Raw genomic sequence first — 19,193 nt, 5'->3', positions numbered from 1 at the left:
ATCCCACCACAGTGGCCTAATGCTACCTCTTACATAGCCCACAGCTATCCATACAAGAACCTCATCTGTGGCAGCAGGAACTCCTGTGGACACTTCCACATTACCACAGACTTCATTCCCCAGCCCCTCATGAACTGTTGGAAAACAATCCATGACTTCTTTTATGATGACTTCATGAGAATAAAGGAAAATTGCTGTGACAAATAATGTTGCACATTACAGAAAGTGCTTGAGTATGAAACTAAAGAGACAAAATGTCCAATTAAAAATCATATAAATAAAAAGCTGGCCCTGGAGTCTGTGTCTTTTGCAGATTCAAGCATTTTATCCATTTCCCAAGTTTAGTTTTCTGCCATGTAATGGAATGTCTACATTTGGACTTTCCTGGAAAACTGAAGTTCAGGCCTAGGAATCATAGAGTAGACATGATGTAGCTTAAAAGTTATCTGCATTTTTCAAATGGAGTCCATAATTCAAATAGCTGCTTTTTCTCAGGGCAAGTAGCTTCAGGAGGAATATTTAGTGAAGGATACTCCAGCCTTTCTTCCTCTACCTTTTCTCCACTCCAAATCACATCCCTAATCATCTTCTCCTGCAAAGGGTTCCAAATGTGTCATTCTTTCTCTAATTACGCATCTGGAATACCCAACAAAATCATTCAGAAGTCAGATTTGATCAATATCCAGGTGATATTTAGTTGTGTGTCTTTTATCAGTTAGATGAGGGAGCGGAAGAACTAAGTCAGTACCTGGACACAAGAATTCATTGGAAGGGACTTGGTCTAGTACTTTTGGTGGGTGGGTCACCTGCTCAGGGAAGGTGGAGTTCAATCCCTTCTAGTCTGAAGGTGTTAACTAATGTATTAACTTATAATATCATGGACTACAAGGATGCTCAACAATTTAGAAGAATATATGAACACCAATAATAAAATCAGAAGCAATTAAAACAATTAAAGCCAACAATATAAGCAGTCTGTTTTTAAAGTGCATTCTTAAGGTCTTTTAAAAAGTCAGCAAAGAGACAAACCCCCTCAACTCAGCAGGAAGCACACTGCAAAGAACAGGGGCATCTTCTTAGTCCAGAGTCACTTCAAGACAAATCCATGGCAAGTGTAGGTGAACTCCTTTAGTCTCAGGGAAGGAGGTCAGGGGAATCATATGGAAAGAGGTGTTTCCTTAAGTAGCTTAGATGTAAGCTACATAGGGTTTAAAGATAATAACCCACACTTTGTATTTCATCCAGAAACAAATTTGCTGCCAATGGCAATACTTCCAGGTACAATGAGGCCTCTCTGGGTTCTTCCAGAGACCACCTTGGCTGCTGTATTTTGTTCCCACTGTACTTTGCAAACTTGACCCACAGGTCGCTCTATATACAACATGTTACAGCAGTCAAGATGGGACACTATCAGCACATGCACCACAATTTTGAGCTGTTTTCTTTCAGAAAGAGAGCCACTTGGTATATCAACTGATTTTGATAAAAGGGACTTCTAGTCATGGTCTTAGTTTTGGAAACCAGAGCATTTCCACATGTACATCTGCTTATCTGTGACTCCAATCACAGCAGAAATCTACTGCCTGTCTGGGGCTGGGGCTCTTTACAATGAGCAACTCTGAAGCTGAACAGACAAAACAATTGATTACCCCATAAGTGGCTTCTGACAGGTATCAGGAGCACTGCATTACTATCTAAAGGCATTACACAGAAATAGGTTTGGATGTAGCCGACTGGTAACAAATCTCCAAATGATCTCCTGCATGTAAAAGCACTGAAAACAATGGACAAAGAGTTAACATACTGTATCTTATGCTCTAAATGGTTTGGGAAACTTTTTGTCACAGAGCTGTGTATAAATGTCATCAGTTGCAATATTGCTTTTCAAAAAGTTGGTACTACCTTTCATACACGCATTTACATGAAATGCATGACTATTCACAAAAGAAATGGATGAATCACTTCTCACAAGACACCAGAATTTAGGATATTATTACAACAAGTGGACTTGGGCAATCTTAAACCCAGTTAGTCTTTAAAGATGTGTTATAATACAGTAATAAATAATTGCATGTTCAATAATTCCTCAAAAGACCACTTGACACAGATTCCTATCCAGACACCACATTGGTGAACTGACGCATTTTTCTGAGCTCCTTTCTGCTGAGTTATTAAAAATGCTAGGAGTTTGATGTATATAATAATTAAATAAACTAACATTAAAGAAAAGGGTCTGTCAAATGACTGTAGTGAGGTACACTATTTTTTTTTAAGATTCACTTAATACTGGCTCTTTTGTTTGCGCCAAGCTACAACATTACAGTTTACCTTTGTTTTTACAGCTGGCAAACTTTCAGTTGTATTTGACTGCTAATCTATATCCCTTCAAACCTGGCATGCTGAACCTCTGCAAAACTTTACTTGAGCATTGGAAGATCTTGTAAATATCTGCAATTTCTTCCCCCTTCAGGCTCATTCTCCTCCAGGCTATGGGGGAGATCACTATACATTCATTAGCTATTCTACAGCAGTGTTAGGATCTTGACTGTTTTAATGTATTTCAAATGGGTTGTCGCTCTGCCTCATTAAGCTCATACTCCCTCAAGATATGGCCTACTTTTTAGAAGCAAGCTGGAGCCAAGATGGGAGGTGGAGGTCTCATGCAACATGGTGTAAATTTCTAGTGATCCAGTTCTAGAGAAAAGACTTCATACCCCACAATCCACTTATCTGGAAATCTTTTACACACCTTTCATCTCTGCTGTGTGGTTCCAAGGGGAAAAGCACCACAAGGAAAATTGATTTTGGGGTCAGTGACCTCTGTGACAACTACATGGTTTGACTTATCCATCCGTTCAGGAATTGAAGTGTACTCAGTCCTTCTCAGACTCTAAAGACCAATGGTGCCAGTTCCCATCCTCTTTTGCAACTACTATCCTTCATGCCCCCAACACCCCAATGCTGGTAATGCTGTAATTGATTAGGGTAACCTCTTAAAATATTATTTCACGAGTGAAAAAAAATATGCTAGAAAAGATACTGTATAGAATCCAAAGAGATCAGTTCAATTAATACCCCATGAATTATGTGAGCTGCTTCTTCAGGCAAATATTGCACATATGTTACAACAATTTTAGAAGATGCTGATTTATTCCTATATTAGGAATGTGTACTTTTGTTTTAAAAGCTTCAGAGGAAATAATCCCTATTCACATAGATACACAACTAGGTACAAATGTAGATCTCCTTGGATAACCAATGAAGAAAAGGAAATTTGGCAAATCTTAGCCAAAATTAGAAAAGAAAAACTTAATCAGATGGGGATATGCACTTTTCTCACTTGCCAGGCTATACATACTATGCCTTAGAGGTTAAATTTGTTTAATTTAAATTACAGCATTTAAATACAGTTAATATAATTCCTAATTCAACATTTTAGTAATTTTGTCATATTCAATTTTAGTTTTGTTATCTTAAAAAAAATTTTTTTCAGCAACTTTTGGAGCCTACTTTGGGTGGCCAAATAAGACAAGAAGTTTCATTCAGCTTTGGTTCCATTCACATGGCTCCTCCATTTAGTTGTTACCACACAACAGTGGACAGGAAGAAGCTTCTGAATAACAATTTCTACTTCCTGTGCTAGATACATCGTAAGCACCAGATGGGCATCGGAAGCAGGCAGACAAGTACAAAACATGCATGCAAATGCTTCAACTTACATACTGGTATCAAATGTTGGGATGGAGTATGTACAGTAATGAGTATGTGAAGTCATCATTTTGGTGTAATTCAGGTTTATTGTGGATGCCACTGACTACCAGGGAAAAAAAGTTATCTGGGGGTACTCAAAGACATGGTTGAAGGAGAGGAAGTCCCAGAAACCACTGTGTTCAAAATCCCAAACGAAGGGATTTTGCTGGGCCACCACAAAATTTAAATACTGAGAAAGTAGGTTAGTAACCTTCTGATACATTTCCAATTACTTCCCGCAATTGCTAAATAATAATTTTCAAAACCTTGTATGGGACTTTTACCATGAGACAATTAAAAATAAGGACACAAAGACAAACAAACTGCCTTTCAAGCCTACAAAAATATAGCGCAGAACAATATATGATCTTTTGGCTTGGCAACCAACAACAATTTACAAGTAGTGATTGGGCAAGACTTGAAATCAAACGTTATGAAAGGAAGTGCCTTTTCATGAGCAGATGTCCTTAGATCTTTATAAAGCGTGGGTAATGTACTGTCTGAAAAGCGAACATGCTTTGGTATTAACTAAACTGTCTTTGAAAAACTTGCTTCAAAGGATTCTTGTACAGTGACTAAGTCTAAATCCTAGTGTGCAATATTAGCTGATTAAGACAAATCTTTAAACAGGGTAATTTCCATCAGATGGGCACCAAGAGTGGTTAATGCAATAATGCATGACTAAATGGATATACTTCCAATGAGTCATTTAAATGTCATGTGGTGTGCACACATACATAAGTGAGAAAACCTCAGTACACATGTAATGACAGGCAGAATTGCAGAATAAGCAAAGCATTTTTATTATTTTAAAATCATGGCACCGTATTATGTGTTTTGGAATCACAGTTCTGTCATTATTTATCAAGAGATACATCTGCTTTAGTGTCGCCTGATGAGTTCTAAGCAACATAGGAATTTGCTATGGCTCCAAGATCCTTAGAAACCTAAGGATGAACTAGACCAAACACAGATGCTTCATAGTCAAGATTTCCCATCATTTTAAAATCAACTAGAAGTCACCAAAGCTACACGGAAACCTGAAGAAATAATGTTAGACAAGAGAGTTTTCACCTTTGCCATCTAATATTGCCTGCCAACTCCTACTATCTCTTTGAGGTAAATATCCAGGCATTCCAATTTGTGAAGTAAGTACATCACATAGCTAATGTATGTTGTGTATGCAAAAGAGAGGGAGAGAGACAGAGAAATATACATACATACATACATACATACATACATACATACATACATACATATCTATCTATCTATCTATCTATCTATCTATCTATCTATCTATCTATCTATCTATCTAATCTATCTGATGTCGCATTGAACTTGGCCTTTGCTTTCTCTCTTTAAATGCAAATTTAGATGCAAATACTCTTTTTTTTTCCCTTGGTAGGATTCCTTGGTTTCTCTATGTAGTTCAAGAACATTATCTTCCTTCCTTCCTTTCTTCCTTCCTTCCTTCCTTCCTTCCTGCCTGCCTGCCTGCCTCCTATTCTTTTTTCTTCTCCCTCCCTCCCTCCCTCCTACTAAATTTTATTTAATAGATTTTATATTACTTATTTCCTCTTCCCTGCAGTTCAGAGGTACAAATAGTGCCTTATTGGGACACAGACCGTGGTCTTCATTTTATATTTAGGAGTGAGTTGATGCTGACCACTCAAAGTCTGTTATTTTCTTGTGATCACAATCCTTACAGGGGATGTTTGCATTTGGCAGTTCTACATTATTCCATTTTAAATAAGAAAGCTGCCAAATTTTAATATTTACATTATTCAATATAAACAAAATAAAAAAAAATTATCATCTAGCACCAGGATATAAATTAGGTCCTAAACACTTAGAAGAACTAAATAGGCAAAAAATTCTCTATCCATTCAACTACCTAAGAGGGAAGGTTTTGTCAACTATCTTAAACTTTAAAACCTACTTAAGGAAGATTTTATTTGGTAAGATGTTCTGCAAAACTGGCACCAAACAAAAAGTATTCTTATTTCTTTCTCTCCTGTACCAATTCTGCTGATATCTAGGGTCAGCCGAACCTGTCCAGCAAATAACCCTATGGATGTTTATTTTAGTGTTTCTCAGCCTCAGTAACTTTAAGGTGTGTGGACTTCAACTTCCAGAATTCCCCAGGCAGCATGCTGGCTGGGGAATTCTGGGAGTTGAAGCCCATACATCTTAAAGCTGCTGAGGCTGAGAAACACTGGTTTATTTCACTGACAGAGTGATTTATTCTCAGGCAAATATGCATAGAACAGCAGTCTTGCAAAGCAGTCATACACAGGCATATGTTCTTTTGGAGTCCTTGGTGCTCTCTGAGCTTGGCTGTTTGCTTGCAGACGTTTCATTACCCAAATAGGTAACATCATCAGTGTTAGTGAGTATGGTGTTTGCCCCCTGTTTATATACAGTAGCTTGCCCTGCCAGTGTTGATGGAGATGTGGCTTTCTCCTTGGTAGTTCCTTGACAATCTGGGTATTGTTAGCAGCCAACACCCAGATAAACAGGGATTAACACCAGATAGGAAATCAAGCAGAAAACAATACCCTAGTCAAGTAACTACTAAGCAGGCAAACAATCAAGCAGACCAACAATCAAGCAGACAAACAATTCCCTAATGAAGGAACTACCAAGGACAAAAACCACACCCCCACAAACACTGACAGGGCAAGCTACTGTATATAAACAGGGAGCAAACCCCACACTCACTAGCACCGATGATGTTACCAAGTTGGGTAATGAAACATCTGCAAGCAAACAACCAACCTCAGAGAGTACCAAGGACTCCACAGTTCAGCCCTGCGATGCATATATTCTCTTCTAGATGTTCTTTTAGGCAGCAGAATCAAAGTGGCGTAATACATTACAGGCTAAAACCCAGTATTTTTCATTACATCTACAAAGTTGGTGGGAATCATGATAATTGAATGATGTTGATAGAACAACTTCATTTCCCTTGAAAATAAAATGCATTACTTTGAAACAAACAGTTGCATTTTACTGGAATGCTTGTAATGGTTTTATTCTTCCTGTCAGGAAAGATTTACATATGGAACAGTGAAACATAGATTCCACATAATATTGTGCCCACAGAGTTGTTCAGTGACCATTCAAACTTGCAATGGCACTGAACAAGGGGGACTTACGACTGGTCCTCGAAGTTCTGGCTGTTGCCGCATCCCCTCAGTCACATGATTGCGATCCGGGCACTTGGTGCCTGGCTCACAATTATGATGTCACAGTGAGCCACAGACACATGATAGTGGTTTCTGATGTTCCCTGCCAGCTTCCCAAAGGCAAAGTCTATGGGGAAGCAGCAGGAAGTCAGAAGTAGTGGTCACATGAGGTCCTTGCTTAACAACCCACACAGTTCTTGCTTAATAATGGCAACTGGGACTACCGTTGCTAAGCAGTATGGTCACATGACATTGTGCTACATTACCATGTTGCTTAGTAATAACAATTCCATTCCCAATTATCATCATAATCCGAGGACTACCTGTATTCATGTGTCATCCTGTTAAACAGTAACAAGGACTCTTGTTGCCCTTATTCCATTTTGCTTCAAGCCACGTCATTAAAGGTCCAAGATGAGTAAAGCAGAGGAGAGTGGATAAATACATTTTGCATGGAAATGAAACCCACCTTTGTTGGCACAAGCCATCCATTTGAGGTTATCTGCAAAGGCAGCTTCTCTTCCTATCAGGTAGGTGAAAATGCGAACCTGAAAATATAACTGTGGATTATTATACCAGAACTTCATTTAAAGGAAACACTTTATATAAACCACTCAATCTGTATTAAGCAGGTTATAAAGTACCAGATAAAAATACCAAAGAATTGTAAACACATTGTACTGGAATTTTCTTTTGAGCTGAGTGAGCAATAATTTCATACACCCACAGAATTTGGTAACACACACACAAAATTTGGCATTTTACCAGAATTACAAGCAAATATAAATGAGAAGCTATCTTTTTGGAGATTTAACAATGAAATCACATGGTTGAAAATGTAGTACTTTGCTTTGATCCCAAGCTTGCATTTAATTACTGCACAAATGACTACTGCATATGCAAAAACACGAGACAAGCTGCTATATCTCAAATGTATGTACTGAGCTTATACAGTAGTACAGACTTCTCACAATAAGGATACATTATTTCAACCAAATACTGTATCCTCTCTTCTGGCAGAGCTGTCCAACAGAGTCTCTGTTTGTGAGAGGGACCATAAAGTAAAACCTCAACATTTCTCCAGTCCCAGTTACGTGAAAAAACTCAAAACAGTTGGAACAATGAAGTTCAATTTGCAGTCCAAGGAAAGTTCAGGTTATAATTATCTCAGTTCATTGTAATGACATATTTTTGTTGGTGCTACTTTACCCTGACAATCACTTTATCTGTTCCCTGGGAAAATACCCCAGAGCGGAAGCATTGAACCAGAGTCTTCTAACCCTGACTTCCTCAGGAGACCAGGAAAAAAGCTAGCAGAGACAATGTTATTACCTGAGTAACTGTGATTACTTCACTTGTTTTACTTTTCCCATGCGAGAAATTTCGCATGGAAATTTCAATTAATTTTTTTTTTTTAAGTTTTTAAAAAATCAAGCACCCTAAGCCCAACTTGAAAAAATGAAAAGAACTAGTGAGCCAAATCATCTTCATTTTACAAAATGAGTATGAGTGAACAATGGAGTTCAATTTTTACTCCCAATAAACAATGCAAAGATATCTCTAGTCACTTCAGTCTAAGAACCTACAGCTATACATAAATTCAGCAGGGATAGCTAAATTGGACAACAGCATTTCCAAGAGGAACAACCAGTTCTGCTCTGGTTCCTCTCCTCCTGCTTGCCTGGCTCACTGAACTTTCATCCTGAAGAAGGAGATAACTGATGAGAGCACACGTAGCAAGAGGCTGAAGGTTAGCATCCTGGAGTTGTTGCTGGAGATGGTGACCTTTCCTCTCAACCTGAGTCTACCGGACCTCCGTCTCACCGATTTGAAAGAATTGGACTAAACTGGCTAGATCTATTTGGGAGACATTTTTGCATAATGCAATTATCACTGTAAACCCTGTAAAATACTGTGATGTTTAGAATTTAAAATAACAGAAGGGACAAGCATCTATCTATCTATCTATCTATCTATCTATCTATCTATCTATCTATCTATCTATCGCTAGACAAGCGTGTATTTATTTATTTATTTATTTATTGCTGGTATTTACGATGTTGGGTAATTATTGTTCTTAGGGAATTTATTATATAAGTTTCTTTAAGAGTCTCAAGAGCAATCATCATGGGAATTGAGGAAACTATTAAATATCTACTCAGACATTCAGTGTTTAGTAATACAGTAAAAGTAGCACCAGCACTAGTACCACCCTTGGTTCTTGAGACTGGACTCTGACTTTGAAGATAGGAATCCAACACTGATTCAAATGTTCTGCCTCTGCAGCTGTATTTCAGTCTGGGAAATCCTGAATTTAGGGGGGGAGGAACCATTCCATTGGTATACCCACCCAACCCTCTGCCTTGTTCCCAACCTGGAGGTTTCATTAGTCTGAATGGGAAAGATAGAACTAGAAGGAGGAGGAGAGGGAGTAAATATTACTTTTCCTGCTTCTGTGCTGTGGAAAATTGTTGGCTAGAGGCTTGTTGGACTTCTTCAGAGTCTCCCTCAATGTATTCTGATCAATGGTAGGTTTGCTCTGCCAGGAAATTTCAAGCACAAGAAGAAACTATGAGGATGGCAAGAAAGAGGTAGCACCACACTGAGATTAAGTAGATGTCCACCTTATTAATTGTGAAATATACCAAATACAAGTCAACAACAATTGGGGAGTTGGTTCTTAGTCCTTTTGATCAGGCAGGCTGGTTCAGTTGTCCTACAGTAGATATTCTGTGAGTCCCTGACATAGCTCAGGACTCAGAATCTGAATCTGACCCTGAAGAAGCTGCTCCAGCTCAGCCTGTGGAATGTCAGTCTCAGGAGAGACAAAGCCAAGAATCACATGAGGCTGGACACAGGCACCAGCTAAGCAGCTGGAGAAGTCAGATGAGGATGATGTAAGGCCTCCCAGTCCCCACACCCAATGAGTAGAGAACAGAACAGAGCAAAGATGGTCTATGAGGCTCCTTGCCAAGCAAGGAAGTAAATCTTTTGATTAGTGACAGCTGGCTGCAGCCTGATTTAAGAGGCAGCCCTGACCCATGTTCCCTTTGCTGGAAACAACTGTCTGATCTCCAGCTCTTGTGTGATGCTTGTGTGTGGATTCTGCCCATGAAATTCTGGACTCTCTGAATCCTGGCTCTCTGAAATCCTGGACTCTCTGAAACCTGGCTCTCTGAATCTTGGACTGATTTTGGACTATTCTTCTACATGTTCCTGTTAAAAAGCAAATAATTCAGGCAAGCATCTGAGACTGTTTTGGTTTGCATGCTTTGACTGTTATCTCTTGACCTTGCATAAACTGTGAGCTACTGTAGCAACTGTGTGAGTCAGTATTTGAAACCTGAAGTAGGACAGCCCCCAGCAAATCCAAAATCTTGGGCAAGCTCATCAGAGCATTACTCAAAATCAATTTGAATGCTGCCACTAAGATACCTTCCTGTCCCATGTTGCAGAATAGCATAAAACTTCTTGCATCTGCTTTGCCCATTAAAATCTGAAGTACCTTTCCTGGCCTGATTTGCTCCATGAATTGGTATTTCACTACCTACTGCAGCTGTTACAAAGGATGAGCAAGTCAATCAATCAATGTCAGATCAAGAGGTGCATCGGGGGAGTTGAAAATCTTGCCCAACAGCAGCCAGATGGGCATGAAAACTTTCTTCACTATTCCTGGTTTTCAAAAGCAAAGAGGCTCACTTAGAGCATCCATCATAATGAGGTGAGGAACTGACTGCCTAGTCCACGCCAGTAGCAAGCTATGTTTATAAATCCCCATTTCTTACTACTTGAAATTATGTCTCATGATGGGCAACATGGATGGCCATAATAGTTACTCTGAGTTTCATATGGCTTTTAGGAAGAGAAGAAACATCTCTTTTTACCCCAGGGGTGATTTATGCCCACCTTGCAAACAGTGCCACAGCAGCAAGGAACCATCAGTAATGGGAACCTCTTTGTAGAATTACCTGCCCCAAGAGATCTACTTCCTTTTCATATTCTTTCAGAGTAACAGGTATATTTGCTCCAGAACATCATGCTGGGTTGGCTTCAGCTGAACTGCTCACCTAAGCACAACTGCACTACAGTAAACAAAATGCTTAATCTCAAAAAGGGAAGGAAATAGTACCATCAGATTTATATCCAAGCCTAGTACATAAATCATCAGCAGTGCTTATCTCAGGAAAGAATGTGGTGAAATACATTCTAAATAGAGAACAAATCAATCTGAGAGATTTATGGCTAATGGTCTTCTTTAACCTACACATAATCAAACAACAACCACGTCCCTAATAGAAGTAGAATAGGCCGAGCTACAGGGGAGAGAAAGATGGGCTAATGTGGCATCAGGCCAAAGCAGCAGAGAGACTGAATTAATGCAAATTGTAAACGGACAGTTCTGTATGGAAAATAACTGTTTTCTCCTCCTCCCCTATCAAATATGCTTGTATCTGTGTCTATATCCACACACATGCAAATATGTAATGCCAGAAAATATGAGACACTTCATTCTATTTATCACAAGTAATATGATTTGCAAGGCATTTCTTGCATATTATTTGTGATGCAGAAAATGGCATATATCAGAATTCCCAGTCCTTCATCAGGCAGCATATTATAGAATTATTTCTTAACCATTTTTCAGAATTAAGCCTTTGGAGGCAACATACCAGAATAGAAACCACACCATGAATTGCCCATATAACTTCCATTACCACGTAAACTTTTTTTCTGCCTAGGTTCCTGTTTTGCTCACCGGTCTTCTGCTTGAATACATATTCAAGTAGATTCCTTGAAAATAATTTATGCTAAAAAGGCTCTTTACTTACTCTGCTTCACAACCAATCATTATCTCTACATCTATTATTAAGATGGGAGGTTTCATTATTGGGAACAGAAAGGAATATGAAAAAAAAAAGGAAGGAAAAAAACCCTGATACTAAGCAAAGTTACCTACTAAGAATTAACTTAGTCACTTACCAGTACCAATCTTTCAATAAAATATGTACTCTCATATCCTTTGGCCTTATCTAAAAATGGCAGTATTAACAAAGCACAGCTATGGATAATTTTACCCTTACCTTTCATTTTAGGAGAAACCAAGATGTAAATCAGTTCATAGATCACCTTTAATTATAGGCCAGTCTGGTAAACTAATCAATAGAATTAATTCTTGGACAGTTTAGAAGTACTGTCATTCTATCAATGACACATTTTACACAGGGCAATTGGCACATTTTGAAGGACATGCTTGCCACAATTACTTTCACCTCTGAATGGTTCTACCAGTAAGTTATTTATGTATGGAAACAATAAGTAGGCTGTATTGAAAGCATTAGACAACATTATCTAGACTGACTAAAGTAAAATGATATTTTGGCAAATTTTAGATGAATAAGGTGCTTTGGTCATTCAGGTAGATTTGAGATGGTTGACTCCTATTTTTGGGAAGGAAGGTGTTTTAGCTGTGCTTTTTAGTTAGTGCTGATGTGTTTTAACTCTCTTTTAGTCAACCAATATATATTATAATTAGCTAGTATAATTCATTAACTAATAAATAATTAGAATAATTAGCCAGTATAATGATCATTGTGTTTGTTCTTGTTTGTCCCCTTGACCACTGTTTTGGCAGAAAGGTAAGATACGAGGACTATCAATCCTCAACGTTAACAAGTCATTAATCACACCTGTTCTCCACTCTTCTTGGTTGAGCAAAGGGGGTTGTCCACTTAAATGGGCCATATAAAATTGCCATAGCCAGCCCATTTTCCACATTTAACGCATGACCCAGAATGAGAAAGATATAGATCTCAGGTGCTTGGGAGAGACGCCAAAAGAGAAATGCCTTAATTTTCAACCTTAAACCTAAGAACCCTTAAAGACTACTATGGCTTGAACAGTTTATTCTCTTGTGGAAAATACAGCATGCTGAGGTAGAAACATTAGTTTTCAATTGTGAATACTGTTTTATGTAACTTTGAAATGCTGGACCACAAGCAAATCATGCAACAAAAGCAAGCATTGATAAAAGCTGACTTTATTTCAGCTTCATATATCATACTTTACGACATCTATATCTGTGCTCCATAACTTTTACTGGCTTGCATCAATTTGGTATTAAAAGAAATTCAGTTAATCAGTAATTGTTTTAATTTTTTTGTCATTTAACATTCTCTCCCCAAGCCATTTTTATTGTTGCACCTTGCCTGAAATTAAATGACAGATTTAATTGCATCGGCTCCTATCCAAATCCTAGCCATGTCTTTTCAGCTAATTTGCTACCCATACAGGTTTGAAGGATTTGAAGATTATAAATTACTGTTATAAATTAAATGTCTGATTCCTACGTTTGGGAATAAATTCTGAAAAAAGAACAGCAGCTGAAAAGACAGAAATTATTTATTACTATATAGTTTTAATTCCAGCCATCCTCCAAGGAGCTTAGGCATGCATACCACCCTTCCCCCCCCCCACACACACACATAGTTTGAGCCTCACAACATGACTGTGAAGTAACTCAAGATGAAAGACAGTGATGGGTTTATTCTTCCACAGTAGCTTCATATCTAAGTTGGGAGTGTTTAAATCCAAGTCTTCTCAATTTTATCACATCAATTCTTCACTTCATTGGATATTCTTTGATTTAGATTGTATTTAGAGTACAGCCCTTTTCAGAGGCCATTAAAAAGAATGTACTCAGATTTATAAGCCAAGAATAGGATTGTATCAAAGAGTTCTGTCTTCTATACTCACATGGCCTGTAATTAATTCCCCTCTTAATGTCTTTGCACACAGAATGAGCACTAGAGAGAAAGAGAGTGCTTTGGTACCTATTGTTGAATGTGTGAAGGTTCCCTGTGACCTGCAACCCAGAATAACACTCTTCTCTGCCGACATTCACACTGTACATAAGAAGATCTATGTGCCATGTACAATGCAGTGCCTGGAAGGAAAAGCTTGTGAGGAATAGTTGGAAGCAGTGGGTATATTTAGCCTAGAGAAGACGTAATAACTGCATTTCAGTATCTGAAAGGCTCTTATGTAGACAATGGGGCAGAACTGTTCAAAGTTATTCCAGAAGATAGAACAATACATAGGAGGTTTAAATTGCAAGATTTTGACTGGGTATCAGAAGGAACTGCCTGGGGAGGTGGTGGATTTACCTTCATTGGAGGTGCTTAAACGGGCTGAATGGCCGTCACTTAAGAATTTTGCAGCAATGCAGTCCCACACTGGGCAGGAGATTGGACCTGTTGATCTCTAAGATCCCTTCCAAGCCTTACATGCAATGAGGTACTTGGTGTAGTGCTGTTCCCTGCTTAGAGTTATGATTTAATATTAAATATTTATTAGTAGATATTTAAATAGTCAATATACAATCAATAGTCCATATGTTGGCTGTTTGGGGAAGAAGAACAGTATGACATCAGCAACAATATTTTAGTTTATTCTGAAAATTTGTATCACATGATTCAAAGCATAGTTTTTCCAAACTTTAAGATATTGGAATAATGATTGAATAGGACTATCATCCTGCTGTGTTAGTGAAAGTGAAATGGGACACAGAGGAGAATGCAACGGCCTTTTACTGACAGAACATCTAGCTGTTTGTTAAGTTTTGACTACTGAAAAATTAAGATGTGAAGCTATCATTTGAAATGCATTTGCCAGACAAGATTGACATGAAATATAATTTATACACCCAGCACGGAGCAAGTTACAATTAAAGCAATTTTCTGCCACTCCAGTTTCTCTGCAGCAATTCTCCAGGGACAGGTCACAGCTCATTAAGCTAAGACAGGGTTTCACTGAATGTCTGGGCTCTTACTCCAGGAATGCACTAATCATGATTATGCATGTTGTTTACAGCTAATCAGCCACTTCAGTACTTGACCATAAGTTGTTCAGGACGTTTCTTGAGAGTGGATCATTTTTCTTCTCCCACTCTCCCTCTTTGAGTACTGCTTTTTTTTAAAAAAAAATGCACACCATCGTTTGTCATTTTGTTTTAGCACAGAACATTAGCTCAGATGATCTTAAGCGTGTCCTGCTGAATTCTGAAGGTCCTTCTTGAAAGTGGGTTTAGGACTGCAGCTTTAATTAGAGGCAATACTATGGGATGCTTGATCCTGCAGCTGACAGTGGGAAGGCTCATTATTCCCTACTGCATGATTTTGGAGCCTCGAGCCTTTGCTTGATGTTCAACAGCTGGCCAAATAATAATCTTAACTACCTAGGTTTACACAAGGGGAAGGCGGGCTTTTGGCTCTCGGCTGCCAGGAAAAAAAGATTTTTTGCTTACAGCTGAAAGCCATTTTTGTGGACAGGGCAGTCTGGGGAGATTTTTCCTGCTTCTTTGTGCTCCCCAGAAATTGCAGTTATCTTTACAGGAAAGGAAGGGAGGAAAGGAGGCTGGATGGCTTTATTTCTGCAATTACTAAGATGACATTCTAAGTCCTTTCCATGTTAAATATAGCTGGAATGCACAGTAGAGACAAGTATTAAGGAAAATGTCCAATAAAAAGTCTTGCTGACCTTGGATATCCCTGTCTTTTTCAAATAAATGCTTCACTCTGTATTCAAGTAAATGAAACCCAGTGGCATTAGGTACGGAGTGACCTGAACCTACATGTGAGGAATCGTCCTTGTTCGTATTGAGACGAAAAAATAGATAAATGGGAAAATGTAGTTATTTTCATGCTCAGCTCTCCATTGATATGTCAAACAAGTCAAGGGCAGAATTATAATCATAGATGGCAGGTTATCAATATTAGAAATAATGCTTCATTTGCTTGGATAATACTGAAATAAAATAAAGGTATTTCATTTTTTGATTGTCATTTTATTTCAGAAAAAAGTATTCATCGATAGGACTGCTCACTGAATAGCGTTTTCTGTTATTCATAAAAAAGATACTGTGCGTACAGTATAGGTTTGGGGGCTTATAATATTTGTTATGGTAAATAATAGAAATGTAGCCCATGAAAGCATTTGAAAAAAATTCAATCCAGTTCACAAAACTTTAGTTTTATTAGATGTGTACCTCACCTTTCTACTGTAAAAGATAGTCAAGTTGACATTAATCAGCAGAAGGAATTGTGAGAAGTATTGTCACAACATTAAGTTAAAACAATAAAATTGTTTAAAAGTAACGATGATATAAAAATATGAAAATTCAGAAGATGAAATGAAAAGGCTGCCTTTTGTCATCCTTCCTAAAAACAGAGAGCTGGGCCATAAATCCCTTCAGTGGGATTGCAGGACATTAAAAGCAATCACCTCGTCCAAAGTCTTGCCACATTCACACCAGTACATGTAAAGAAGGGTTTTCCCTCCTTCTTGGTGTTTCTCAACCTTGGCAACTTTGAGATGTGTGGACTTCAACTCCCAGAATTCCCCAGCCAGCATGCTGGCTGAGGAATTCTGGGAGTTGAAGTCCACACATCAAAGATCTTCTAGATTACACAAAGGATGGATTATCAAAGAAATCCATCCTTTGTGTAATCTAGTAGAAAGGCCTGGTCCCAGGGATTCCTGCAGACACAAGAAGGAAACTTTGGAGGTCAGCATTCTCTTAACTCAGAAGAGGAAGATTCCCCCCATTCCCACCCCCAAAAAACCCTGGGCTGCCTTTCTAGGAAGCGGATTGCAAATTCACATTGTGTGCCATGTAGAGTACTCTTCAGGGAAGGAATTTTTGCTGCACGTCACAGGAAGTCTAACCCTAAAAACATAGGTGTTTGTTCTTACTCATGGTGAGGCCAAAATGATGACATAATAATGCAAACTCTGCCCTTTTTTGCAGTTTGTATTGCGATGCATGTTTCATCACTTGCCCCTTCTGTAGATGCCTTTCTTGTCCAGAATGAGGAGATGAGGCAAAAATAACCATTGGATTTAATGTGGTAGAAATTATGGAGGACTACATTCACCATGGTCTAATTTAGAACCAGCAGTGTTACGATGACCTTCTGGATGATATAACCTATGTTCCCTTGTTATGCCCACTCTCTTCCTTTTTTTTTTTTAAATTATTTTGCCAGCATCCCCCCCCCGTTCTCTGGCAAATCCACTTTCACCTATCACCAAATGAGCTTTGCTACTGCTTAACCTTCTTTATGATTCATAGCTCTCCTACAGAGTACTACTCGAATACTTACTGCATGAAGAAGCAATAGGAAATCTCTGAAATTTCTGAAACTTATTGCTAATTCTACAGACCATATGAGTATTGTCAATAAGTGACTACATTCTGTGCCATTTTCTGTGATTGACTGATTGATTTTGATTTTGAGACTGATATTGGTGGTTCCACATTAACCAATTGCCAAAGACCCTCAAGAACAGTGATGTTTTTACAAGTTTCTGGAAGGCCATGAAAGCACAGCTTTATCCAGTACCCAAGTTGTGCCCTTTCCTAGATTGGGAGGCCCTTCAGACAATCACTCACAACCTAGTTACCTCATGGCTTGATCACTGCAATGCAGCCTACGTGGGGCTGCCCTGGAATCACACCTAGAAGCTTCAACTGGTCCAGAATGCACGGTGTGGTGGGCATGCCTTGGTATGCCCATGTAACATCGCTGCTTTGCGAGTTTAACAGACTGAAACTGGTTTGTTTCCAGGTGTGCTTTCAGGTGCTGGTAGTGTTACCTATAGAACCCCACACAGCATCGAGCCTGCTTACTTGAGGGACCACCTGTCTCCCATAGTGTGATGGAATGTGAGGGTGGCCTTGGAAGATGGGGGAAGAGATGCCGCCTAGGGAATGATCAGGTAAAAGAGAAAGGAGTCTGCAACAGAGTAACGGTCAGAGAAAGAAAGGAAGGACCCACCCTAACTACTCAGGCAGTAAATAGTACTTTCAGACTTGCAAGATTCTGTTAAGGTAGCCTTACAATAAAGTAGAATTGTACTAAGCTAGTCATGTTTCCTGTCTGGCTTACCTGGGAGGGCTGACACATGGTATCTGCCCAGCCAGTTCAACGTGGCAGGATTGGCATGCTCCGGGTTCCTTTGATTAAACAATGTCATCTATCAGGACCCCCAAAGCACTCCTTTGTTGAAGGGACAACAAAGGCCTCTGGAATGAGGTCCCTCCAAGATCTGAATGGTGTTTTGCAGGGCCTTGAAGACCTGATGGTTCACTCAAGCCTTTGGCAAGGGGGGCTGAAGCCCTTCTGGATAATGAGTATATGTTTTCATTGTTGACCAGTTTTGCTCCTCTGTCTTTATTGTCATATTGTTATTATTTTTTCTGTGTTTTTACCTTGTGAACTGCCCAGGTTCTCTGGGAGTTGTGCAATGTGCAAATTTTATAATGAATAAAGTACAAAAGATGCATAAAAGTATGAGCCATTCTCCCTCTGGGGAGCAAGCAAGGAGCTCCTACAGAGAATAACAGCTGTTCTGCCCCCCTGCTGCACCTCTGAAATGAGAGGACCTTCAGCAGATGTTCTTTGGCTGTCAGAATCTATCTTAGATACCCAGGGCATTTACTGATGAAGAACAACATGTATTATGGCTGGTTAACAGAACTTTTTTGGGGGGGGGGGAAGGAAGGGAGGTCATATGCAAAATGATATGTAATATATGAATGTTTCTATTGGATAAAGAAGCTCCTGGTAAGATTTCTTCAATTTAGTTCAGTAGGCTACCCAGTACAATACCCAAGTATACATGTGGGTGCACATTACAAGCATCAATAGATGGAAGGTGTGCTCAAGACCAGCCATGCCTCTCACACTGATTTTGACCAGCAAAAGTGAGCTAAGCTATCCATTCCTTTGAGCAGCTTCCTGAATTTCTTGCAAAACTCTTAACCAAGGTTATCTACTCAGTGAGCTGATGGTCATAAATGAGGAGTTAAAGTTAGAAACTCAGAAAATGCTACATATGAATCTCAGTATTTAATTATTGTGGAGAGGAGAAACCCAGAAAGTTTAGTTGGATCTGTATTAAATTTAACTGGGTTTTTGTTGTCAAAGTTGTCTACTGCCTTTGGCATACTATCTGAAAGACTAGTCCATTTTGAATACAAAGAACTATAACAAAGAGAGCAGGAGCTTTGCAGTTAGCATTTTGATAAGAGGCTGATTAGGTCACCTAAAGAATACTATTTCCTATTATAATGAGACAGGATGAGTTCCTGCTTAAATTATATCTATTACCTAAATCTGCATCTAAATTGCTATTTGCCATATGGACCTCCCTCCCTCCCTCCCTCCCTTTCTCTCTCTGATATTGCTGCTCTTT

The 19,193-nt window shown here is 38.9% G+C and overlaps 1 protein-coding gene across 5 annotated transcripts in view; it reads right to left on the bottom strand.

Annotated features, from left to right (window-relative positions):
- The window catches only part of CACNA2D3 (calcium voltage-gated channel auxiliary subunit alpha2delta 3), a 577,343-nt gene that overhangs the window by 193,318 nt on the left and 364,832 nt on the right, over nucleotides 1-19,193 (bottom strand). For all 5 annotated transcript variants that reach the window (XM_088134187.1, XM_088134188.1, XM_088134191.1 and 2 more), the window contains exon 12: nucleotides 7,408-7,486. In XM_088134187.1, the coding sequence (XP_087990313.1) occupies nucleotides 7,408-7,486 (79 nt within the window). The remainder of the gene's footprint in view (nucleotides 1-7,407; nucleotides 7,487-19,193) is intronic.

Source organism: Python bivittatus, unplaced genomic scaffold (genome assembly GCF_059951505.1).
Source record: "Python bivittatus isolate LINGU-HERP-01145 unplaced genomic scaffold, Pbiv_v1 ctg000080_np1212, whole genome shotgun sequence".
In the NCBI taxonomy this organism is placed as follows: Eukaryota; Metazoa; Chordata; class Lepidosauria; order Squamata; family Pythonidae; genus Python; species Python bivittatus.
This window is presented reverse-complemented; position numbering and strand designations above follow the sequence as displayed.